The 25,344-nt window shown below is 41.3% G+C and overlaps 4 protein-coding genes across 4 annotated transcripts; 2 read left to right on the forward strand and 2 right to left on the reverse strand.

Moving 5' to 3' along the window:
* Nucleotides 1-136: 136 nt before the first annotated feature.
* Nucleotides 137-3,144, reverse strand: N7482_010041 (glycosyltransferase family 2 protein; the record flags this gene model as incomplete). The annotated part of the gene is made up of 8 exons (XM_056692165.1): nt 137-591; nt 651-752; nt 811-956; nt 1,025-1,217; nt 1,273-1,489; nt 1,555-1,949; nt 2,005-2,596; nt 2,668-3,144. The coding sequence occupies 8 exons, from the start codon at nt 3,142-3,144 to the stop codon at nt 137-139; spliced, it is 2,577 nt and encodes an 858-aa protein (XP_056539871.1).
* Nucleotides 3,145-4,944: 1,800 nt separating this feature from the next.
* N7482_010042 (uncharacterized protein) lies at nt 4,945-6,779 on the forward strand (the record flags this gene model as incomplete). Its single annotated transcript, XM_056692166.1, has 5 exons — nt 4,945-5,235; nt 5,434-5,788; nt 5,849-5,980; nt 6,206-6,457; nt 6,673-6,779. 5 exons carry the CDS (start codon nt 4,945-4,947, stop codon nt 6,777-6,779), a joined length of 1,137 nt encoding a protein of 378 aa, XP_056539872.1.
* Nucleotides 6,780-10,005: 3,226 nt separating this feature from the next.
* Nucleotides 10,006-13,715, forward strand: N7482_010043 (glycosyltransferase family 2 protein; the record flags this gene model as incomplete). Its single annotated transcript, XM_056692167.1, has 10 exons — nt 10,006-10,215; nt 10,275-10,709; nt 10,769-11,414; nt 11,476-11,864; nt 11,947-12,163; nt 12,215-12,407; nt 12,466-12,611; nt 12,663-12,764; nt 12,814-13,205; nt 13,464-13,715. The coding sequence occupies 10 exons, from the start codon at nt 10,006-10,008 to the stop codon at nt 13,713-13,715; spliced, it is 2,982 nt and encodes a 993-aa protein (XP_056539873.1).
* Nucleotides 13,716-24,261: 10,546 nt separating this feature from the next.
* Nucleotides 24,262-24,689, reverse strand: N7482_010044 (NUDIX hydrolase; the record flags this gene model as incomplete). The annotated part of the gene is made up of 2 exons (XM_056692168.1): nt 24,262-24,522; nt 24,645-24,689. 2 exons carry the CDS (start codon nt 24,687-24,689, stop codon nt 24,262-24,264), a joined length of 306 nt encoding a protein of 101 aa, XP_056539874.1.
* Nucleotides 24,690-25,344: the final 655 nt, after the last annotated feature.

A 25,344-nucleotide genomic window follows, 5' to 3' on the forward strand; every position in this document is an offset into this window, starting at 1 on the left:
TGAAATACCTACATGAAAATTAATCTCTACGTGATGGGGTTGAGCAATGAGCGCCGTGTTGAAAATCCAAAAACAAAAAATACGGAAGGATACACAATTTGAATCGGGACTCGAGTACCAAATATCACCGAGAAGGCTAGTAGTTGAACACCACCAGGGAAGGATTCAACAACAGGGGCATCATGAGGTGGCACGACAGTGTAATGGCCATAGGAACAGTGCAGATGACGCCGGAGATCCTCCAGCCATCCGGGGCAAAGCACCCAAGATAGATCATGCTTCCGACGACCGGAATCATTATGGCATACATCCACTTGAAACTCTTGATGATTTTTGGCACCTCTTTGAAGAAGTTCGATTCTTCCTTCTCCTTGCTGGTGGCACCCCACGATACATTGACCTGGAACATGTGAGACAGAATAGCCACACTGAGATGGAACGATAGGCCGCCGAAAAAGACCGCCATGAGAGGCAGCCACTTGAAGTTCTCAAACAGTGCGCTCCAAAACGTTTTTTGGCCGAGGCGGTACCGCATTATAGCAAGGCAGACATTACCAAGTAAGGAGAACACAATGACAAGACTGAGGAAGACTACCGGCTTGTTAGCAGTGCATCTATTTGCTCTGGGTAGTTCTTTCGATGACACCTACCCTTCCACGAGTCCATGTAGTATTTATCCAAGAATCCGTTGAACCAACCGACGAGGAAATAATTCAACAGTGTCATGGAAAATGCCGAGGCTAATGCGTAATCTGCCCGAATCGCAGTCAGTCTTTGGAGTCCAATAATATTGTCAAAGAGCAGGCATACAGGATGAGATGTAACCAAGAATTGTGATCTTGGAGGACAACTGTAGATTACTCCACATGAACGTCATGAAGAGCTTGGTAAACGGTCCCCTCCACAGCCAGATATATATCGGATTAAACACGAGCTCGTTACAGCCGTAAGCGTATCTATAATTTCCAAACCAATTAGTTAATTCGACAACAAGGCTATCTCTCGGACAGGCAGTGGGACTTACTTCTCCCAACGCGCCAACTCGTCGTAGATTGTAAGTGAGACACCTTCTTTGAATTCCTCCCCATGATAGCTTGCCAGTCGAATGATACTTCCTTTAATCTGTAGGCGCAGGGCGACATCAAAGTCTTCAGACACATGACTTTCGGACCAGTAGGCGACATATCCCTCATCGGGCCGGCCAACGGATTGTATTGCTACATCGTTAGTATCAGTTGATCAAACTTGAGAGCATTATAACATCTTTTGTACCTTTCCAACGGAGAAATGCATTGTGTCCGACAAAAGGTGCCGTCTCACCACTACCCACAGCAAATCTGATGGAGCTGTAAATGAGGTTGGTAAAGAAAGTTATTCCGTTCTCAAAGTAGTCCCAGGACACCTGCATCACGCCAGTAGAATGTTGGACGATAGCAACTTCTGGACTAAGAAACATCTCTGCCGCCCCATAAAGCAAACAGTCAACCGGCTTGACGAAGAGAACAAATTAGTCTATTGTTGGCTTACCTCAATTCCAGACAGGATGCTGCTTACCACTTTTGTATCCGAGTCCACGATGAGGATGTACTCGCCAATGCGAATATCTCCAGCTCCCTTGATCCGACTGTCTGACGCAAGTACCTCAGCAAGAGCTTGCTGGTAGTACTGAGCCTCCTCTGCGGTGTTGATGAATACTGCCTTGCCATCTACTTCGTTCTCGGAAATCATACTAAGCATTTGTCTTTCGACCTTGGTGGAGACGTTGAGAGCGAAGTTCATGTTCGACGCTTTCTTGAATTTCCCTTTGCGAACATACCCGCACTCACTATTATTCTTCGGCCGGGCTACCCATGCAATGTTATTGTCTTGGTAGAAATTCATGCGTTCACGTTGCTGGCCCTCATTCATGTAAGCAAATCCATCATCATTGATGAAGATATTCGCGCTTCCTATTCACTGTTAATGCCATTATCACTCTATCACATTTTCTATGAGGGCACCTACCACCATGTGACTCATAATGCGATATAGCAGCTGTCAGGCTGGTGACTGTTGGTATAATAACAGCCTGCAGCGATTCGGTATAAACAGGCATCTGAATCGTGATGCGAGGTGGAACGAAGCCACGGGAATATGCAGTCGAGAGGTTGGGCTTGATGGCTGAATGGTATCGAGTGTTGGTTGCAATATTCTTGGTAGGTCCAAATACCTGAAAGATATTGCCGAAGACGACGATCATGAAGAATATGCCGAACAAAAGGAACACCGGAATTGTCGAGAGTAAGGCTAAGCGGATGTAATTGCCATCCATGAGTATCTCATAGAAGATTTTCGAGATTCCCACCCCTAGCAACAAGAATACTATCAACCCGAGAGCAATGCCCACGTACACTGCACTAATCAGTGCCAGAGGACGATCTAACGACTCGCTCCTGTCTCCAGCTTCCTCATCAAATGTAGCATCTACAGCGTTTACCGTCGGTATGGCTTCTTTGGCATTGCTGGACAGATATGGCATGGAAATGGAGGCAGTGGAGGGAGTCATGGTGTAGGCATCAGTTGGTGAGATGAAGAGTGGCTTAGCCGTGCCCCAGATCTAAGGGTACGAATTGTTGTTAGTAAAATGTTTCTTGAAATGCAATTGTGGAGTCAAAAGAAATTTCGTACAAGAGAGAGCAGCTTCTCTTCTACTGCGGCTGTATGGTGGAGGATTTTGTCGACCTCATCATGCCAGACCAAGAGCAGACGCTCCTCTGTGATCAATGCTGCATACTGGAACTTCTTCACTGCATGACATGAGGATGCGATATCTCCCAATGAAGGTATTATTTGAACCAGCTCTCCATTTGGCAAGCTCAGCTCTGTCTGCTGTGGCTGCAGTGCATTAAGGATGACGTTTGTAGTCTCTGTTGACATAGTGAACGCCACATCGACGTTCAACTTCCGGACGGCTTCAAGAAGTTCTAAGCTGACTGTCTCTGGCTCGCAGATGTACGTATCCCGCGATTTCCGCAGCAGCAGTCCTGAGCACCGACCATGCTGTTCGGCGGACGATGGCAGCCATTGGTTCGCTGTCAATTTTGCATAGAGATGTTGAATAACCTGCCACCCACGATATATATCAGTATGTTGACCATTGACCATTGTATTTTTTGGGGGCAAACAAGGACCAACCGCTCGATATCTCAACGAATCGTCGATGTGTGTGACGGGGAAAGAACCGGAGGTAGCATCACCAGAAGTCACCGAACCCGGCCCACTCGAAAATTGTGACTCCCTACCGGCCAGAGACTCTCCATGTGAACTTCCCGGTGTACTGGTACTCGGTGTTCCATTGCGGAAATTGAGACGGGTTTTGAGGCTTCCGAAAGGCATGCTGTCGTTCGCATTACCCTGAGAAAGATAGGGAGGCAAAGACGTTTCAACCGGGAGATTTGTACCCCAGGGGATATCGTAGAGGATCAAGTTATCAACGGTCAGATCAAGCCCGTTTAGCTCGTCAAAAATGCCCGATTTTCATTGTGACATCAGCTCGTTAAAAAATGCCACATTCTCACCCTTATGTTGCGCCAATTCGGTCGAGAGCCGGTCATCAAGTGATGCATCCTGGAGCTATCCTTGGGTAGCTGATCGGAAATTACCGTATATTACTACAGAATAGTAAGCCAGCGGGGACCCGCTTTCCTAAATGATAATTCGATATACAATGTCCAATAAACCTAGCACAGTGACCTGCTGCAGCTACGCACATAATCCTAGATGCTTGATGGAAGGTTTGCTAGCGCCAAGCGACGTGGCGGAGCGGGGTCTGTGTTAATTGGGCATATCTCATGCATGTGATGAGTTGGATTTCCAGTAAGAAATGGTGTATCTTGGCTCCAGTACGGATAGATATGGTATAAAGCTTAGCGTAAAAAGGCGTAAAGCTTAGCGCGGAACGAGATAATATAGTACTATGATATCAGACCACTGATTGCCTAAAGCTAATCCTAGGTATCGGAGTAATACATAATGGTATAGACTAAGAATATTACCTATAGTGTATTTTTGGTCTAGTGGTTATTTTACTTGGGATTTGGCGCTATCTTAATACTGGGCTAGTTAGATGGTCCTATCTTTACATTTGTATGAGACTGTGAGATTGTGATGAGGTTATGGAAGGCGTACACTAGTTTCAGTCCACTGCGCCTTGTACATCTTTGACATTTCCATCATTTGTTCCATTGAGAAGTTAAGAAGCACAAACAAAGCCAGAGTTTGATTCTTGCTGTAATGGTATGTAAAGCTTTTTTTTTACAACCAAGGCCCTTGGTTTTGTAATTATGCCAGTCAAGCATATACATCGTCAAGCTACATTCACCGATTCTCACTGATTGTGCTCAATGATAGCATCAATAGCATGAGCAATTGATTAGAGCTAGTTGCCAGACCCTCAACCTCTGACTCTGAAGGATATCACAATGCCAGTGAGGTTGATTCACTATATCTAGAAGGCACTGACCGCGGTAAGGTTGGTGTATCTACGGCGTACCATGTCTCCAAGTCATCCGACGTTACTGTATCATAACAATGTTTATAGTTTTGTAATTGTTACTGAAAGAAACCCATAGATACCGAGTTGGCTAGATTGTTTTCTGAGTCCATGGTAGCCCTTGCCTGCAAAGATCATGCGTACGTGCTATTATTCATGTGCACAATCTGATACTTGTGTATTTGGGCCATCGCTTTGCACAGGCTTGACTTGTACTACGCTTGGGCGGTTCGTAGGCTGGTTGGTATCCCCCCAAGTCGCTGGCATCCGTGTTCCTGGAACACGGCGAACTGTGCGTCGCGGCTATTTGAAAGTTCAGGTCCCAAACTCTCCCTCTCAGCAGCTTATTATTATCTGGTGGTATATTTGCTGTTCTACTAAAGTTCCATTCGCGAGACTCTCAGTTCGCATCAATGGACGGGAAATCCCCCTTCGAGGTCCATAATGCCTTCTCTGATAGCGCTCGACAATCATTCCGTTCCTACACGCACCATTCAAGGGATTCGGCCAGCGCTCAGCCCGGAACAAAACGCAGGTTTGAGAGTTACAAATTGACGGCCGAATACGAGAAGCCATGGGTGCATGATGAGCGATTGAAAAGAACCCGAATTGGCAACTATATTATCTGGGGGTTCATTGCCCTTGGCCTTCTTGTGAGCGCATACATTAATTTCCGAGCGGCGAAGGATATCCCAAGGGATCAGGTACAGTAATTCTTCGCATCAACCTCCTACGCATTATGATCAGTGGTGTTCACTAGAGGCCCTCTCTATCTAGTATTGTCTCATTCTGGATGACTCTTTCTTATCTCTGGACAAAAGCTCATGGAACCTTGAAGTGCAGGTAGGTCTTACCCATTTGCTAATTCCTCTTGAGCGGTCGCAACCTCATCATTCTTCCAGGTCAATGGGTTTGGAACAGGCTCCTTCGAGTGGACAACGACAGATGCTGAAAATGTGTTCGTCGATTCGCAAGGATTACACCTTGTGCCAACATTGACGAACGAGACAACACCTATTACAAATGCTGAGATATTCAACGGATATACTTTAAATCTAACCAAGGCCGGAGGTAACGGGTCTTGCACCGGTACTACTATTACAGAGTGCTCAGTTCACTCCAACGAGACACTCGGCATAGTGATTCCCCCGGTGCGATCTGCACGATTAAACACCAGAGGCAAAAAGGGGATTCGCTATGGGCGTGTGGAAGTTGTTGCAATGATGCCAGAGGGGGATTGGCTCTGGCCAGCTATCTGTGTGTGGTTCATGAATTTCAATCAGACTTCCATCGTTGTTTGGAGCTGACTTCACCCAGGGATGCTACCGGTCCAGGATATTTACGGCGGATGGCCTGCTTCGGGCGAAATCGACATTGCCGAGAGCCGAGGAAACAATGACAGTTATCCCATAGGGGGAAGAAATACCATATCTAGCTCTCTTCACTGGGGTGAGTGTGATAAGTCTATCAACACTGTGCTATCCATGCTACGTGGAATAAATACTCATGGTTACCCTTTTCGCGCCAGGGCCAACTCCCTTGACCGATGCGTGCTGGCGATCGACACAAGGGAAAAGTCTACGCCGGACGGATTTTACGAGAGATTTCCACATATTTGGTATGAACAAAGCATAAGCTAAGACTAAGAATATATTAACAACCATCCTACTCCAGGAATGGTATGGTCCGACTCTTACCTCTATACCTATGTTGACGATCCGCTCTATCGCGTCATGACGATCGAATTTAAAAAAGGCACCACCATGTGGCAACAGGGTGTCTTCCCTGCCACATCAAGCAATGGGACTCTTCTCTCAGATCCGTGGTCTCAGAATGGCCGACCTAACACTCCCTTTGACCAAGAGTTCTATCTCATTTTGGATGTTGCAGTCGGCGGCACTAATGGCTATTTTGAAGATGGAATCGGTAAGTAACGACTTGGAGTTCTTGCATGCCATCTTCTTCTACCCGCGTTTGTAGCGATAGCTCATGGCCCTTCATTCAGGAAACAAACCCTGGTCCGATGCAGGAAACGCAGCCTTCGATTTCTACCGCAGTGAGTCTACCTTAAGACGCCGGGGTGCTTCCACGGGAATATCACACCGGGCTCACTGCCCGGGCCACATAATATGACTAATCAGATGGTTTAGGCTCAAATGAATGGCTGCCAACATGGCCAACCGACAAGAATCAGCGGGGAATGATAGTCCAGTCCGTCAAAATGTGGCAGGAAGGATCTTGCGGCTAGATTTATTACTGTTGTCTTGGTATCTCTGTTATACATGGAAGAATATCTCAAACTGGTAGATAGGACAGTGTCAATCGTCATCATGATACGGAGCAAATTCGCTCTCAGATTCCGAGCCTAGGAAACATAGTGCATTCACGGTTGTAGGAAAGACTAAGACGAACCTTTATGTTGCTACTGCTCGGATGGTTGTGGGCCGGACCAGAACAGCTCTCAGGATCAGTCCAGCCTGGTTGCATTGAGAGGGATTGATTGATTGCGCAATTAATTAACTAGTAAACGGGGGGATGCGCTGCTGGGCGATACATACAGGTCGAGACACAAGGGGTAGGTGGCCACTAGATAGAAGAAACACTGAGGGAAACAACCACCCACCGGAGCGCAGCGCTCTACTTAACAGCACGATCCAAGGAGATACGGACAACAGGTGCAGTAGACGATCTGGCTCTGAAGACCGCTCCGTCGCCATAGGATCTCTGCTCTCTGTAAGACTAGCACTCCTTAGAGCGCACCAAGAAGAGAAACGTGCAAGAGGTATCAAGTCATGGAGTGTAATAAAAGAATGAAAAGAAAGAGCAAGAACGAGCAGATCTGAGCGAGCGTTGTTGGAAAAATGAACGTCGATGGATGGATCCTCTACTTCCTCCCTCCCCCTCATAAAGCATATCAAACCCACTCCCGTTCAGACAAACCAAACAAAAGCCGAGACGAAACAAACACTAACAACCATAAGATCGGCCAAGGCCAAAATACCCAAGGACTCTAGTACTGCCCACCATATCAACGATCTCCCAAATACCCGTCAGAGGTTCTCCTACTACACTAGTCTTCGTATAGTCGTTAGTCACGGGGACAACTATCTGGAGCGTATCGCGTATTATTCGTCTGTAGTCAAAGCTCTTGAGTATCTAGAAGCTAAGCTATGATTTGGTTTTTTGTGGAACAAGGATGGAAAACTGGATTTCCAGGTCGGTCAACAATGTTGGGGCTTATTAGTGGGCCTGGCTGAGATCGGATCCGTAGTTTTTTGACTCGTCGAGTCGTCAATTACATTATACAACCCTGGCCCTTGCATTTGGCTTTTGCCACGACATCCAATATTCCTAATATAGATGGGTGGGGACACGGATACTGGGTGCGATAGTTAGACAAGTTTGAAGTCATAGCGTTTATACAAGTTACAAGCCCAGGCCCATCCATCGCTAAATTATGCCCTTGGGTTTATTTGTCAAGTTCTACTTGTTTATCAAGATAGCTAGAAATAACAACAGTGGACTATGTAGACCATTAGTACACTGTCCCTGCATTAGACCATTCAATGCTTACAGGTGGCGCTACCCAACGAAATCCTATGCGTGACTGGAACTCTGTAATCCAAACGCTAATCCAACGCTAGAGGAGCCACGATTGTGCCCAGCCTCCAGGCAGCAAGAATTCTCTATTCCACCATCACAAATCAGCAAAACCGGTCCGTGCTATCAAAGCTGCTGGGTCCACAATTCAATGCCCATCCGCTGCTGTTAATCGCGCTATGTTGTAGTGGACGCTCTACATTGTGCTGTAATTTGTCGCTGCCTGTAACGTAATTCCCGGCCGATCTGGACACCCAGCCGTCCTGGACACCCCAAAACATCATACAAAATGCAATTTCTTAGGCTATAGTATATCAACAACGAGAAGTTAGTTTTATTCGATTGTTTATAGTATAGTATTTCTTAGCATTAGAAATAGTATAGTATAAAGTAAGGTATATAGAAAATTATTATTTACTTGTGTTACCAAAAATACGCTTTGATCTAGTGACGCCGATATATATGTCTATAGTGTAAAGCCTTAAAATTCTTATTAACCTGATAAATATATTCCGAGAAACGTATTTGGTGCTAGGATGAATTTAGACCTAATTCTTAGCCTTGAGTGTTGAAAAATCAAGTCGTAAAATATCGCATTTACTATGGTGTTTTGGGTGTCCAGATCGGCCGGGAATTAGTTACGTTAGTTAATTGATGAGATTACATAATAGTGAGGATGTGGGTCAATCATATGTTGAATTTTGGCTGGCGGAGCGGTTGTTGTGGGTTATCTGCTCCAATCGGCAGATATGGCCATGTTGTCTCTAGCAACGTGATAGACCTCTAAAAAAATACTGTCGGTGAGGACCATTGGAAAGGTCATAAGCTGAAAAACTAATGCAAGAGCAGTAGCTGCACGGAGTTGCGAGGTCAAGACAAATTTTGAACTTCGGTAAACTACTTGGTTCGCGTATGTTTTGTATGTTTTGTACATGAACTGGGGGTGTGTGGTATTGTTATTTAGACCTTAATACATCTGCCCATAGCTCATTTTTCTGCTTTCTTTTACGAAAGAAAAAGAGAGCAGAAATTCCTAATTACACACAAGTCTCCGAGAAATTGAAGTATTTTATCAATATAGATCACATGCCTCTGAAGCTGTTTCGAGTGCATGTATGTATGTGCATGTATACGAACGTTTTTAGTCGTATGGTAAAATGGGAAGGCGGTGTGTACAGTAATGCAGGGCGGTCAATGAAGAGATCTAGGTATTTGGACACGGTAACCACGGAGCATGTACTTGAGAGGATTGATAATACCGAGTCGACTATCCAGTCGGGCCCGCCTAAGTCCTAACTGAGCAGGGTTCACGGTAGAATATTATACGACTAGCCCGGGGAAGCAGTCAACCATGCAGAGGATACATTAGCGCATGTACTTTTCGCGTGGCCACCACGCTCGGAGCCAGTATGGTTTCCTTAAGGTTGCCCCTGTGGAGTCCAGGGGTCTCCTGTGTGTCTTACTAGCGCACCAACGCCTGGCGTATTACAGTAGCCTTTCTAAAAATACCTCTAAAAACTGAGCTTCCAGATCCAATGGACCCTTGTTAAGATAACGAAACCTAGCGGTGCCTGACCCACACAATATAGAGTGCCCAGCCATTACACTTTTCAGTATCGCTCAAAGACAGAGTAAATGAGGCTGGATGATATCCGTGCGCGCAACTGATCGATCTTGCCGACCAGTTGTACGTGTGACACGTCCTGGGGCAACTTAATCAACCATCAACCAACTCTCCCATCAATCCACTCGGTCTACGCACGAGTAAGCCGGCTGTAGTGCGCGATTCCTGCGGGACAGAGAACTGCAATCTCTCAGTTTTCTTTCTTACACTCCGTTGTACACCCGTTATAGACATTGAACTACATCAAATCATGCCGCTGGATATCTTCCGCAAATTCACCAAACACTCTGCTTCGTCCAGTGCGATGCAGAGTGAATCTTCCAGCACTGATAACTTCACCATATCATTTCGCCCAGAGGCGCCATCTCCTCAAGAATCGGAGACCTCATCCCCCCATGAGCCTGGGTATCAAAAACGCCTAACCACGACGAACATCGATCATACGTCCAAGTATCGAGTGGTGCGTGCTAAGCGGTGACTGTCTATTAACGCGCTTCGTGAGCTGAGGTTTTCTTGCAGGTTGCCAAATATCTTCATACAAAATTGACTTTGAATCAATGGCTCTCTGCATCAGAGAAACCGACTTCTCTCAGTGGCGTCCTTATCCGCGCGGATCGCAACAAGTATATTTCTGAGCCTAAGCAAATATCCCCGGTATTGCACGCGGCAGTTCAGAGGATGAATGTACCGGTTGCCTTCACTATGTCGACGGAAACGACCAGAGTTATCATCGAGTCGCTACAACCAGGCCAACGGGAGGTTCTTTTACCCAGCCGGGAACAATTGCAGGTAATCCCATCATTGGCAAGCATCGTGAGAGATACCGCAAACGGAGTCAAGAAATTCCAGTACGCCGCACTTATTCATCAAGAAGGTGTGCTCTTAGTATGGCATGACCAATTTGAGAGCATTCTCATCCAGGCTGCTGCCGTGGAGGAGAAGCTATTGGCGCTAGTAAGTTCTTGGAAACGCTATATAGCAGTTTCGTATGTATGCTTATTTCAAACCATTAGATATATCGTCGTCCGACATCGCTTTTGAGCAACCGGACTTCGTTTTTGACCAATCGGACTTCGCTTTTGACCAGTCGGACTCCCATTCGAACGGCAGCGCAATCTATAGTCTCCTTACCAATGGCAACTTCGCTCCGGATTACCGATGAGCTTAAAAGCGACGTTGCCAAAATAACGTCGAATGAAATAGCCACTTCAGATCCCGAGTCTGGTAAATTGATTGACTCATTGGATCGACCTCTGGCGCTCACAAGCTCAATCTATGTCGGACTTGGTATGTGTCTCATCATCATATTAGAACTAGGTTTTGGGGTCTCGAGCGTCATCTATGAAATTCTTACGGATGGCAACTACATCCGCGCAGCTCTTTTTGTGACGTTGCCCATCATAATGATCGTGAGCTTATTTTTTGCTATGGTCATTTTTGGCAATCTATTTCAGGTTGTGGGACCTACCAAAACACTCAAAACAAACACCAGATATTTTTCTGCTCGGCCTCCTGACCTGGCGTCAGCATATGCGCAAGGATTTAAGCCGCAGCATATTACGATTCAAATGCCGGTATACACTGAGTCCTTGAATGACACCATTCTTCCCACGATCAAGAGCTTGAAGGCGGCAATGTCACATTACGAGTCTCACGGAGGTGTGCAATGACCATCAATTTATCGTTTTACAACCACATTGCTAACAGTCCGAGTGCATAGGCAGTGCAACTATTTTTGTGAATGACGACGGCTTTGCCTATATGACTCCAGAGCAACAGCAGATACGGGCTAACTTCTACTATGACAACAATATCGGTTGGGTTGCTCGGCCAAGAAACAATAGCGAGTGTGGTTATGTCCGCAAGGGGAAATTCAAAAAGGCTTCCAACATGAATTTTGCATTAAACATTGCAAACAAGGTGGAGGATGAACTGCTCGAAATGCTCTCTCCCTCTTTGGAGAAATCGGAATTCATTGATCTGGTTGAGGAAGAGACTTGTTACCAGCTCGCTCTGTTACATGTTCTTGAAACAGATAGCAGAGTCAAGGCGGGCGGTAATATTCGCCTCGGGGAGCATATTCTTCTAGTTGATTCGGACACTCGAGTGGTTCGTGTGCCATTGCCCATTCCTTGTGTTCCATTTACCCATTCCCCATTCCTTGTGTTCCATTTACTGACCGACCTTCTAGCCCGTCGATTGCCTCCTTCAAGGCGCCGCAGAGATGTTTCTGAGCCCAGAAGTTGCCATCATTCAACACTCAACGGGGGTCATGCAAGTATCCCGGGATTACTTTGAAAACGGCATCACTTTTTTCACGAACCTCGTCTATACGGCAATTCGCATATCCGTCGGTAGTGGCGAAGTCGCACCCTTCGTTGGGCATAACGCATTCCTCCGATGGCAAGGTAGGCCTCCTCATGGCTCTTTGTGCTGTATTATTCTCTGACTGTCCTCAGCTGTCCAAGCAGTTGGTTGTCCAGATGATGGATATACTGCCTACTGGTCTGAGAGTCATGTCTCGGAGGACTTTGACCTCGCTCTGCGCTTGCAGATTGCTGGTAATATTATCCGACTAGCGAGCTATCATGGTGACGAGTTCAAAGAGGGAGTATCGTTGACGATATACGATGAATTGATGCGGTGGCAAAAGTAGGTTTTTCCCCCCCGCGAGACAACCTCGGGAATGTCCTATAATAATGAGACCTAGGTATGCATATGGGTGCAATGAATTGGTCTTCAATCATATTCACACCTGGCTTTGGAAAAGTCCTTTTACTCCCCTGTTCAGGTCTTTCCTCGGGTCCTCTCTCCAGCTCTCTTCAAAGATTACAATCCTTGGATATGTTACATCATGTACGCTCATTCCTTTTGGCAGATAAGCGCAATTACTAAACAAAGGTCTAGACTACGCAATGGCGTCCGGCTTCCCCTTGACTGTCTTGAATTACTTCCTGGTTGGATGGTTCAATGGGTACTTGGATAAATACTACATGGAGTCGTGGAAAAGTAAGATTCATTCTGATGCTAATTCTATCTCCGACTAACAAATTTGTAGTTCTCCTCTCGATCTATGTCGTCTTCATCCTTTTCGGAAACCTTAGTCTTGCAATTATTCGCTCTCGTCTTGGAGAAAGAAGTTTCCTGTCGGCGCTATTAGAGAATTTCAAATGGGCACCCATGATGCTCGTTTTCTTCGGAGGGCTCTCCTTTCACCTCTCGCTTGCGATCCTGGCTCATATGTTCAGCATCAACATGCAATGGAGTGCCACAGCAAAGGAAAAATCCAATTCGAACTTTTTTAGGGAGGTTCCGAAGATATTCAAAACATTCAAATGGATGTATGCGGTGATGTTTCCATTGATAGGTGGAATGATCTACCTTGGGTGCTTTGCGCCAAAGGGATGGGAAATCACACTTATGACAGCTGTGGTACCGATGGCCATTGCGGTATTAATGCATATGTTGGTACCAATTTTGCTGAACCCATCTTTGATGATTTTCAATTACTGAGATTGTTCGCTTGTTTTTACATTACTTACAACATGTTATAATAGAGCGCTGGGGCTGCGATTTCGTTTCTGGTTTTCATCAGTATTCTGTTCAGGGGGCTTGAATCGAGACTTCGATTTAATTTAACAAAACAAAAGGCGATGGAAGGAAGCATTCCACAATGTACTTGAAGTTTGTAATGAAAACTACTATTAGGGCATCAATTTGATCTTCCTACATATGACCTTAACAGATCCCTATACATACGGTGCCCGCCCCCCCCCCCCCGCCGCCGCCCCCGCCGTACCCGCTATTACCCCCGTCGAGGCGACTGCCTCCGTCCCTCCCGCGACGACTACGCCTTTGTTCGCTACCGGACTATTCCTATCGTGCTCTTCGCCGTCCGCCCTCTCGAACCGTCCGTCGGACCGCCTTATCTATCTCCCGGGGCGGCCGCCAACCCTATAGTATCTATCGGGATCGCCCCCGTCGGCTACTAATACTAGGTGTACCGCCGACGATATCGATCGGAATAGCTTTACTAAGATCCCTAAAAGGCCTAGACGCTGCTAGATTTTATATACTCTGAGTTTAATCTATAAATAATCCGCCTTAGATAATTTAGTCTCTACTAGAGGATTATATTTAATTATTATATATAGACTATATCTATAGAGATATATATCTCTATCTCTATCGCCCTTAATCCCCCCCCTAGCCTAGCGCCGATCCCCTCCCTACTTTCCTCTATATACTATATAATACTCTACTATCTTAAAAGGAATTTATCTTTAAGCGAGCTTCCTTTATCTAGGACTAAGCAGTAGGAAAGTAGAGGTAGAGGGTCTCATAATGATTTAGGTCTCTATCAGATAATATATATAAAGAATACTATTTCCCCCCCCCCCTATCTTAGCGAGAATTATAGTATTCTATATAATCTATATAGTAGGCTTTATAAGCGATTTATATATAACTAACCCCCTAACCCCCTAAACCCCTCACCCCCCCCCCTTTACCCTCGCTGGCGGTAGCGGCCGGCTATAGCCTAGACTAGTTATAATCTCCTATCCTTACTAGTAGTAGCTGCCGGCTATTATAGTCTTCTTTAGTATTTAATATTTCTAATCTCTCTAAATCTAATATAGATTAATAGGAGGAGGTAGACCTCGGTAAAGACCGGGTCTAGTCCCAAATCTTAGGACTAGGACCGGGACCTCCGGTCTTTAGTCTTTTTTTAAAGTAGTTAGGACTGTACTACGGTCCCCTATAGTTCTTTACGGTCCCCCGTACGGTCCTCTATATATTTATAATTCTACTAAGATCTTCTATTTTCGGCCGTATAAACTAATAATTTAGCTACGTTTATTACTATTATTAAATACTATTTTAGTATATATACTAATATTTATAATAAACTAGGCCTAATTATTAATAAAATAGGTAAAATAAGCTTATATATTAGAATCTTATTTATTAAAGTATAAGAACTAACTAAAATTTAAGTATTTTATTACTCTAGTAGAGAGGTTAGGGAGAGGGATAGGAGTTTTATTAGTTTTATAGTTAGAAATATATATTAGCTAGCTAATATCCTTAGTATTAATTTCTAATAGTTATTAGAAATTTCGATAGCTATTAGAATTTAATACTATTTATTACTTAGATACTATTAATTTCCCTAGTTATAAAATACTTAATAGCTATTAGAAATATAGGCTATCTACTAAGATATTATTAATATTCTTAGTCTATATCTCTAATAGCTATTATAGCTATTAGAAATCTATATATAATCCGCTATTATTAAAATAGTACTCTTTAAATAGGGATAGTAGTTTTTTAGTAATCTTTAAGGTCTTTTAGCGGTCCTTAAGGTCTTTTAGTAGTCTTTTAATAGTCTTAATAGTTTTTTAGCGATCCTTTAGTAGTTCTTATAGTCTTAGACTATAAAGACTATAGTAGAGTAGGTCTTATTAGCTAATTACTATCTAGAATCTAGCTAGTTCTATCTTAAATTATCTATTAATTACTTTTCTTTTATAGTAATCTCCCTAATTATTTATTTATCTTAATAAAAAGATAATTATATATCTTTCCTATTACTTCCTAGCCTTACTTCCTACTTTCTCTTATATACTACTTATTAATATATTATAAAGCTAGATATCCTAGTTCTTTAATAACTATCTTTTATTAGTCTTTAAGGATAATCTTATAGATATACTCTCTTTCCTTATATCCGATAGGCTATTTAATCTAGATAAAGATAAAATACTAACTTTAACTCCTACCTTAATCTTTATATAATTAATAATACCTATCCTAATTCTAGAGACCCTTAAGCCTATTAGTCTATATAAAAAAAAAAATTTCTTCTTTAGATAGAGATAGTTAATAAAGATTTTATTAATTAGTAATAAAAGACTAACTATAGAAACTAAATAGAATAAAAGATCTTTAAAGATAAATACTAGATAGATATTTAGGAATACTTCTACTAGGTTACTACTATCTCTAATAGGTCTTTTAAGGTAATATATAAATAGTATAATTATATCCTTACTTATCTTACTAACTAGTACTAAGGAATATTAACTATAAATAGGTATTACTTATAAGTTACTACTTATTAAAAAAGAAAAAATAAAATATAAGATATTAGAAAGATAATCTTAAATAGGATATAAATACTATCTATAAGACTAATTTATACTAATTTATACAATTATCTCTAGGTAAATTATCTATCTAGTAAAAAAGACTTCTTAGTAAATACTTCGATAGATAGATTAACTATTTTTATTATTACTATATATCTACTATTTTAGCTTATTAAATATCCTAAATTTTATACTTTTATTAAGATAGTTTCTTCTACCCTATCTATCCCTAAAATACTAAGTACTAGGACTATCTATTAGTATCTTTAGAAGATAGTTATAGAATATTAGAAGTCTCTACTTTAAATACTCCTAGAAGATACTAAGCTTTCTATTATATTAAATTACTAGATCTCTTTTTTTTACTAAGTATTTATAGTAATTACTAGCTATTTTATTAATCTTAAATAGAACTATTATAAGATTCTATTTAGTTTTAAATCTCTCTATAGCTTTTATATAGGTACCTATCTAAGTAGTATTCTACTTAGGCTATTTAAGAAGTATTAAATTACTAATTATATACTTATAGTTATAACTAATAATATATTAAATAATAGTATATTACTAATTACTCTTAAAAAGGCTATTTCGTCTCTTAAGCTTCCTAATTATATACTAATTATTTATATACTATATATTATATATATTATATAACTTAGTCTTAAAGAGCTTTTTAGCTAGATAGATATAAACCTATAAAATAATAAGGAAGAGATAGAATAGGCTAATCGGGGAGATAGTACCTAGTAAAAGAATTAGAAGATTATATAGACCCTAAATAAAGTATACTATATCTCTTTTCTACTATTATTTCTCTATTTAATACTAACTATATAATATCCTCTAGATTTAAAAGATTACTATCTATATTAATAAAAGCCCCTAGTACTATAAGAGCTTTAGTATATTTTAGACTAAAGAACTAAAGCTTATACTAATATAAGATATCTAAATATACTAGAATTCTACCTTTCTAATACTTCGGTATATATATTAGCTATAAACTATATTTAATAGATTTTATAATTAGTTTAATCTAACTAATATAAAGCTAGATAAAGATAAATAGTAATAGATTAACTATCTACTATTAATTACCTATATTTTCTTTAAGTTTACTTTATCTCTATTAGTAATAACTAATATAACTATCTATAATATATTTAGGATCTATAATATCTTATTTATCTATATTAATAAAATAAAAATATAGCTAGTATAAAAAAGAGTTAGGTAGAAGAAAATAATAAAACTAGTACTAGAGTATAGATATAAAAAGCTTATAGAGTATTATAGCTAGACTAATAATATTCTAAATAATCTCTATATAATTAGGACTATCTTAGGCCTATAAAATAAGCTTAAATTCTTTAGGATATTAGAATAGGAGAAATATTAGGTATTATAGTATTAAGAGTCTTTTAAGACTTATATCGAGCTTTACTAATAGTACTATATAAAGATATAGTTAATATTAACTATCTAGTTACTAAGTAATAATATCTTTAATATTAATATACTTCTAAGACTTACTATCTCTCTCTAGTTAATACTAATTATTCTAGATAAAATTATAAGATATCTTAGAAATAGTAAGTCTAATAATACTCTTTTATACTAATATATCTTAGTTTTTATTAATATTATATCTCTCTAGGTATTATTTAATTAATACTCTTAGTCTTCTAGAAGGCTTATAAAATAGAGTATCCTATCTTAGTAAGCCTTACTTAAGATATCTTTATAACTCTAGCTAGTAACTCTAAGGTAGAGAGAGTTTTTAACTCTATTTATAATATATACTATTATTACTATAGCTTATTAAAACTATAGACTATTTAGGATCTAATAATATTTATATATATAATAAGATTTAATATATAATTAGAGTAGTTTACGCTAATAGATAAATTTCTCTCTATCTAAGAGAAATATATAAAAAAAGAGTAAGATAATACTAAGTAAGATAATAAGAAGTTTAATCCTATTAGCGATAATAAAAAAAATAAGATAATAGATACTTTTATAGAAGTATCTATTTAGTAGCTTAGTTAATAAGTACTAGGGAAAAGAAAGGCTATTAATAGTTAGCTTACTAAGCTAGAAAATAATAAGATTCCTTTACCTAATTTTAATATCTAGAGATATTTATTAGGGTATATCCTAAAAAGATTAAGATATAATATAGATTTTATATATAATTAGTAAAGATAAAGAATTAGGTTTTTTCGGCCGAAATTATTATTATTAGTTTTTTCTATAGAAATCCTCTTTAAGCTAAAATTAGCTAATATAAATAAAGAATAAAAGTATAATACTAAAAAATACTAACTAATTCTATATAAAATATATATATTATAGGGTTTCCTATATTTATCTTATTTATAGGACCGTATAGGGGACCGGGACCGTAGTAGTACGGTCCTAAAAAAGTTAGGACCGCCTAGCGGTCCTAAAAGTTAGGACTAAGCCCTATATAGTGCGGTCTAGTCCCGGTCCTAGTCCGGTCCTAGGCGGTCCTTGCCGAGGTCTAGGAGGAGGAAAGGGAAGGGGAAAGAGAGAAGAGAAAAGCTTCTCTATACTAAGGCACCTTGAGAGGGATCTGAATCTCCGATTTTTGGCCATTAATGTCAATGCCCGGCACACGGAGAAGACGTTTGACGATCGAGTAATATTCTCGGCTAATCCCAATAAATAGGGCTGTCTCGCCGTCTTCGTTCCGGAAATTGATGTCAATAGACTTTTAACTGAGTAAAAGATCGACAGCTTTCAGATTTCTAGTATCGGTTACCCGTATTAGAGGAGTAGACTCTGTACATATAGTATTACTGGCCTCACCGTATTGCTCTAGTAATAGTTTCACTATATCTAGTATTCTGAAATGAATAGTCCTATAGATTAGTAACCGGCTTTCGCGCGGTAAATTCTAGATGATCTTTCTGGTAAAAATGAGGTAAGATACACGACATAAGAGACATATTGAAATAATGTCGTTCTTGTCGAGGAAATTCCCGATCCACTTCTAAAGCTCAGGAGCACAGGAATCTCATAGAGCCCGCTTTAGGGGGGGGAACTCTATAAATGCACCGCCCAGAGGGGGGAATAACATAAGCTGGCCATGATTTATGACGCATCAGGCGAGCGAAATTTAACGCTGTTAGAAGAGAGGCTATCCTATACTTTGTTCTCGGAGATTGTGAAAAGCTATTTAAGGCAAGCTTAACAAAAATATCGTGCATCTTCCTTTTCTATAATATATAATCTCAGGCTTTTACTCGGCTGTCTCCGAGTCTTCTCTACCGCCTTTCTCTTAGATTAAAGTTAGTAAAAATTGCTTTATTAGATCTGCCGGTGGAATTACTTCTCTTAGTCGGAGCCCAGCTTAACAATCTAAGAGACCTGCTCTCCCTTGTCCGTGTTAATTTTTATGCTTCCTCTATCTTCCTGTCCCAACTGGATGATTTCATCGTAGGATATAAGAATAGTCTGGCTCTGATACGGGCTGCTAAATATAGTAGTACTGTACTTGTCAGCAGGCTTCTACTGCATCTACGCATTCTGGTTAACACTGTTGACGTCCATCATCGTACGCCAATATTCTATGTAGTTCGTTCCTAAAACTTGGAAATCCTTAAAATGCTTCTTTCTCATCCGCAGCCTAATATGAGCTGGAAAGATAAGAAACAGATGACTGTAATCCATTTAGCTACGGCTCTAGGATTTCAGGACGTCCTTGAGCTTTTAGTATTCCATGGCGCAGATTTCAATATTCTAGATGGCTGTGGACAGGTCCCTTTAACTATACAGCAAGCTCTGGTCAAGAGCCACTTATTCCGCAATTGCTTACCTATAAGGGAACCTCGATGAAAGCCATCAATAAGACCGGGCTGAAGCCTGTTTATATAGCTATCACTGCCAAAAGTTTCGCGATCATAAGAATGCTCGTCCCTCCACGGCTCCCATAATATGAATGCTGTATTTACCTAGTCGGCAGAATTAAAATTGGTATGTGGCACCGTGTTCTCACTTAACATGTTATCGACAAGGGTTTATCAAACATTCCGGATTTTAGACGGGGTAATGTTTATAATAATAGGTATTAGAGTGTGTTTGGCGTCTTAGTCCTATGAATTCGTCGATTTTCTGGCTATAGGCGCTCTCTTGGAGGGGTTTGATGTACCGCTCTGGTAATAACGTAGAATTGCGGGTCCGTATCAGGAGTACGCTGCGTATCGAACCAAAAAGATCTTTTTAATACATAATAATACTTAATTTCCAGGTCTAACCGTATATCTTGCACAAGCTCTTGATACTCCTGTTTTGGATATTGAGCCTATAAGATTATTAATATTCGATACTCTGTAAAACGACCGCGGCTCAAAATCAGATGCCTCGTTCAATCTAATCAGAGCTGGAGGCGCCTACGGTAGTTACGGGTTCCTTATTGCTACTAGGTTACCAGACTCATCAATTTTTAACATTGTCTAGGGCAGATAACAGAATTCTTCGCAGATTAGGCTCCTTTTTCCTGACTCTATGTCCTGAAGTTTAGGAATATATACCGATATGAATTATCTCTGTTTGAAAACCCATAATCGAAAAACAGGGCTAAATAACCCTAACATACTATAGAAGACATAGGCGATGTAAATCGAGCACTGCTTAAGCCGCGAAACCTTCAATACAGTTCACTCCATCTGTAAGTAATCTGTAATCTCTTCTAAGGCCCGGCGCCAGACTAAGAACTATAATATTGAATACCTATCATTATCCAGTCGCAGAAAGGGGAACTTACTTTATTGCGGGATTCGGCTGTCAGTTCTAAAAGCATGAGGTTAGGTAAGCAACCCTATTGAATTAAATTAACAAAGGCTGCTTCTCTGGGATTCACTATCCTCTTACTATAATCGCGCTCGCTCGCGTTGACTATTGTCGACTTGCTCGATATCGTTCCGTATTCGAATTGCGTAATAAACAGAACATTCCAGCGAACGTTTAAACGTTTAAGCGGTGACAAACATGTCTATACGGGTAGAAAGTAATGTTTACGGGGCGAAAAACGGTGAATAAGATGCTTGTTACCATTAAAGAGAATATAAAGTATTTAATCACCTGGTTATCTAGAAAGTTAATAAGGTGGTTGAAATTCTATAATTGAGGTCATTTTCGGGCGGCACAACCTTAGGGTTTGCAGACGCTCCATTAATTCCTCCCGAGGGAGGGGAAAGTGGTAAAGCAAGTATATTCTTTACAACAATTAAGCCGATATCTTGGGACAGTTTGCTCAAGCTCGACTTATGAGGGTAAAACGCCCGGACTTGAATAATTCTTGGGGGTCGGCGCATAGGTAGACGTATATAATAGAAGCGATGCTCACTCACCACTATAAAGTCGTCATCCAGCTGACAATCATTTCGAAAAATTAATCCTCGAGATACTATCAATCAGAGGGGTTTGCTACAATTTCAGCCTTTTTTAATATCTTATACCATATATTCAGGTGCCCTCTATCAACTACGGTTCAATATAAGTTCGAAAATGCAAATCCTTAGGCTCCTAACGTTCGTGCCTTTCATCGGAGCTTTAGCCACTTCAACCAGATATAGTTGTGACCCAGAAATGACTGCAGCCTCGAGCAGCCTTGGGCCTACCTCCTCTGCTTATCGAGCCGTTTAGACATCTATCCACCCGAAAGGCTTATACAGAACGTCTAGATTTGGTTCTGAATCACCTCCACATAGAACTGGAATAGCTTATCAGGGAAATATTGGCATCCCGAACTGTAGCAATATTATTAAAGTAGCCACTACGGACGCCAGAGAATACAAGTACGTCGCACGGTTTGAAGGTTCGAAAACGGAAGAATAGACTGTAGCGGTTTAGAATAAGTTTAGCCCGGATGGAAAGCCAGGAGGCTGGTTTAGCAAAGCTTGCAGATCCTTCACCCTCAAAGCCGGTTCTATTCGATATACTACGTTTAACGAAGACTCCCAGGGCGGTTGGGAAGCTGCACTAAACTCACCCATCCCAACCGATGAATACAGCGCTTTTGCTTCAACTTGGGGCGAGTTTGACTTTGGCTCAGTGATAAATTATAGGTGGACTAGTTTTGATGTCTCTGCCATGGTCGCCCAAAACGCAAGATTACATGTTCATGGAATGAGAATATGCGATGTGCTCACTCAGACTTAGTCATCAATCACTGCCAATGCTGCAGCCGTCAATAACGCTTACACACAAGAGAATTCTACAAGGGCGGGATTAGGGGTAACATTACACCTAGCCCGGTTAGACTTAACGTCACTTTAGGTTATTCCTAAGAACTAGCCATATGATTGCTACCATTAGATTATATGTGAAGAAATGGAAAAGTTGCCAGAACTGATTAGATCCGCTTATAAGTAGGTTGGTTAAACATATGTATGTTTAGTATTGATCGGTTAAAGAGAATGCAGAAAAGAAACTATTCGACTGAAAGCCTCTGCTTGGATATAGTTTTCTTCCTTGCCTGGGTGGCGAAACCATCACCGCGTATATATAAATGCTGAGACAGGAAACGGGAGTTCTCTCGAAAAGTGAATGCGGTGGTTCAGAAAAGAAGGTAGGCAAACATCAACATAGCAAAACCGCTTGTGTATAAAACTTCAGTCATAAATGTCCTAGATGCCTCTTCGTCTTGGAATGATTTCACACTTACCAAACGTAAAGCGTTGAGAAGAACTGAATCATTCGAACTCTTTCTCTCGTTTGAATACGGTTCGTTGAGAGCAGGCAGTATGTTTGATGATATACATTAAGAAAAGGCGGTTTCCCTAGCAGCTGATATGTATGAAGAAGACGATGTGGCGTCACTATTGTTCTTGCGATTCTTATATAAAGTTGTGATAGGCACCGGTGTCCAGTTAAGGTCTTTTTATTTTAGTGTTCCACGAACTTGGAGCTCCCTAACACTAGTATGACAAGACGCAGCCGTAGTTGATAAGATATCACAGGATAATAGAGCAGTTCGTCGTTACTGGAGTCAGACTTTTGTGCAAAAAAGAAATAACAGGGTTTACCTTTTTTTGTTGACGGCGCTTATTAGTTAAAAAGAATCCGGCGCGGAGATGCAGTTATAGTGTTCTGCCTAGCCTTAGAATTTGCTATTTCTCCAGTTTCCAAAAAAGTTACTAGGTAGGTTCTCGTGCTTTTCTCCCTTTATAACTTAGTTGAGACTCATACCCTTTAAATAGGAAATAGAAACTACCTCACTCAGGATCCCTGCTTGCAACTTTTGATTATGAAACCCGGGGAAAACAAGATCCGCTTCCGGAAATGCGCCTATGAACGGAGGAAAGGCTAGGATGACGTAGAGAAATGAGCGCATATTTGGTTGTGCTGAAGATAACGTCGAATGCTTTAGAAGAGGCAGACGCTTCGCTGGCTCTTAAGTCTAAGAAGAAATGTTTTAATAAGTGGCTTCGAATAGCCACGTGTGCAAGGGAAATTTATCATTCATGTTCCACAGATAAAGTAGTATGTTGAGGCTAAGATAGTTAGCTTGTTTTTTAGGAAGCAAGCCGAGGGAATTAATTACGCCTTCGGTGAGAGACCTAAACGTTGGAGAGGATAAATAACTAGTAAACGGTCTTAAAGACTGTTTTAGATAATTAGTTCCTTTGTGTTATCAGGCACAAAGTTCTGAAAAGTATAAACGAAATTATTTAGCTGTTGGTCAACCGGCAATATAGTAAGCTCTCGATATATCGGGTCCTGAAAAAGGGTCACTGGTGCTGTTCTGCTGTTAACGAATCAGTTTTCGAACACGTGAAGAAAGACTTACTGTACAGTTCACTATTGACAAGCTGACCCTATCATTTTCCTTAACCATGAAGGATCTAAGTCATTACTTACGCCATAATTTTCTGCTTCCGAAGGCAGATTAAAACCCCAAGAAGGTGTCCGCACGACTAATCTAGTGCCCACCTAGTTTATCGTACATTCCAGGACATTAAACTCCAGAAACTATTAGCTTCTTCTGTTTTATCATACATAACGGAAAAGTCCATTTTCAGCAATAACCCGGGCTTATATAGCGTACCCCGGCCAAATCCCGTACTGTACGAAATACTCAACAGACACATCCACACAACATGATACAGGACTCCACCGTTATCATTACCACTAGATATTCACGGACATGATTCTCTCCTTATCACCATCCCTAGTCTTTCTCTGTTTATGAAGGTATGACAAAGTGCTCTATTTTTGCTTCAAGCATGACATGTTTCACTTGCCGACTCTTCTCCTTGTCAAAGGGTCCGAAATTCCGGACGGCTTCCTCGTCGAAGAACCCCCAGGCAATGTTCTCATGTAACAGTAACGGGAACCTTGGCACCAAGCTGCGTAACTGATGTGTAATAAACCATCCGCAGGCCCTTGTGCTCGAATGTTCCTCTGTATACAAGCGGAAAAATGGCTTCCGGTGGAACAACCACGCCAGTTTCCTCTTTCGTCTCACGTAAAGCAGTGTACTTCATAGTAGCATCTTTACCAAGCTCATATCCACCTCCCGGGCCCTCCCAGCTCTCATCCCATAATCCGTAGCGTCCACGCTGAATGAGAAGAGCCTGTTGATTAGATAAATTGACTAGGTCTTAGCGAAGAATGATAAAGCCAGCGCTGAACCGGTCGATCTCGGGTTCTCTTTTTGAAGAGCAGGCACAGGTATGTCGACGTCTTCCAGCCTCACCATAACGGGCTCAGAGGGTGGCTTGTTAGGGAGCACAGAGCTCATTGTCTCAAATTCACGCGTGGTCGGGAGAGAAGCTTATTAACTTGGATGATCGATACTTGAAGAGCTTCGAATAGTTCTCGGAAATCTCCTCACGGCTTCCCTTTATATACGACGTATCTGTGTGACTCATTCGTATAGAGCAATGACGTAGCTGGGGGAGAGAGGATAATTGAGCTGGAATTGTATTTTTCAGTAACCGAAGGGCCTGTAATCTATCATATCCAGCATTCCTATATCCTATAGTCTTCCATTGGATCCGCAAAGCTATCGTGCTTCCTGACCCACAGCTCGGCCCAGTGGATCTAGACCAAAGATAAGAAGTTAAAGATATGATGGCTAATCATCGACCGCATTAGCGGTATTTTACGGTGGCGCTGTAAAATAGCATAATCAGCTCTATTCGAGGCTGGCAGTTAGGGTGAGTGGATACCAGAAGACGTAAAGTAAGTCTTAGGATATCCGTATTAAGCAACGCGGGAGATAGCACAGAGTGACTTATGCTGGAACCCAGGATGATCCCAATATGAATTCCTATCCACCGAATATCTCCCATAAAATTGGAGCCGTTAAAGCTCTAAGCAGGTATTGTCATCCGACCATATATCACCCTGACCCACAAGATATGCTCGTTTCATTGAAGCTATGCTAAAGTGCG

The sequence above is a fragment of the Penicillium canariense genome (assembly GCF_028826845.1).
Source record: "Penicillium canariense strain IBT 26290 chromosome Unknown utg000007l_segment0_segment0, whole genome shotgun sequence".
In the NCBI taxonomy this organism is placed as follows: Eukaryota; Fungi; Ascomycota; class Eurotiomycetes; order Eurotiales; family Aspergillaceae; genus Penicillium; species Penicillium canariense.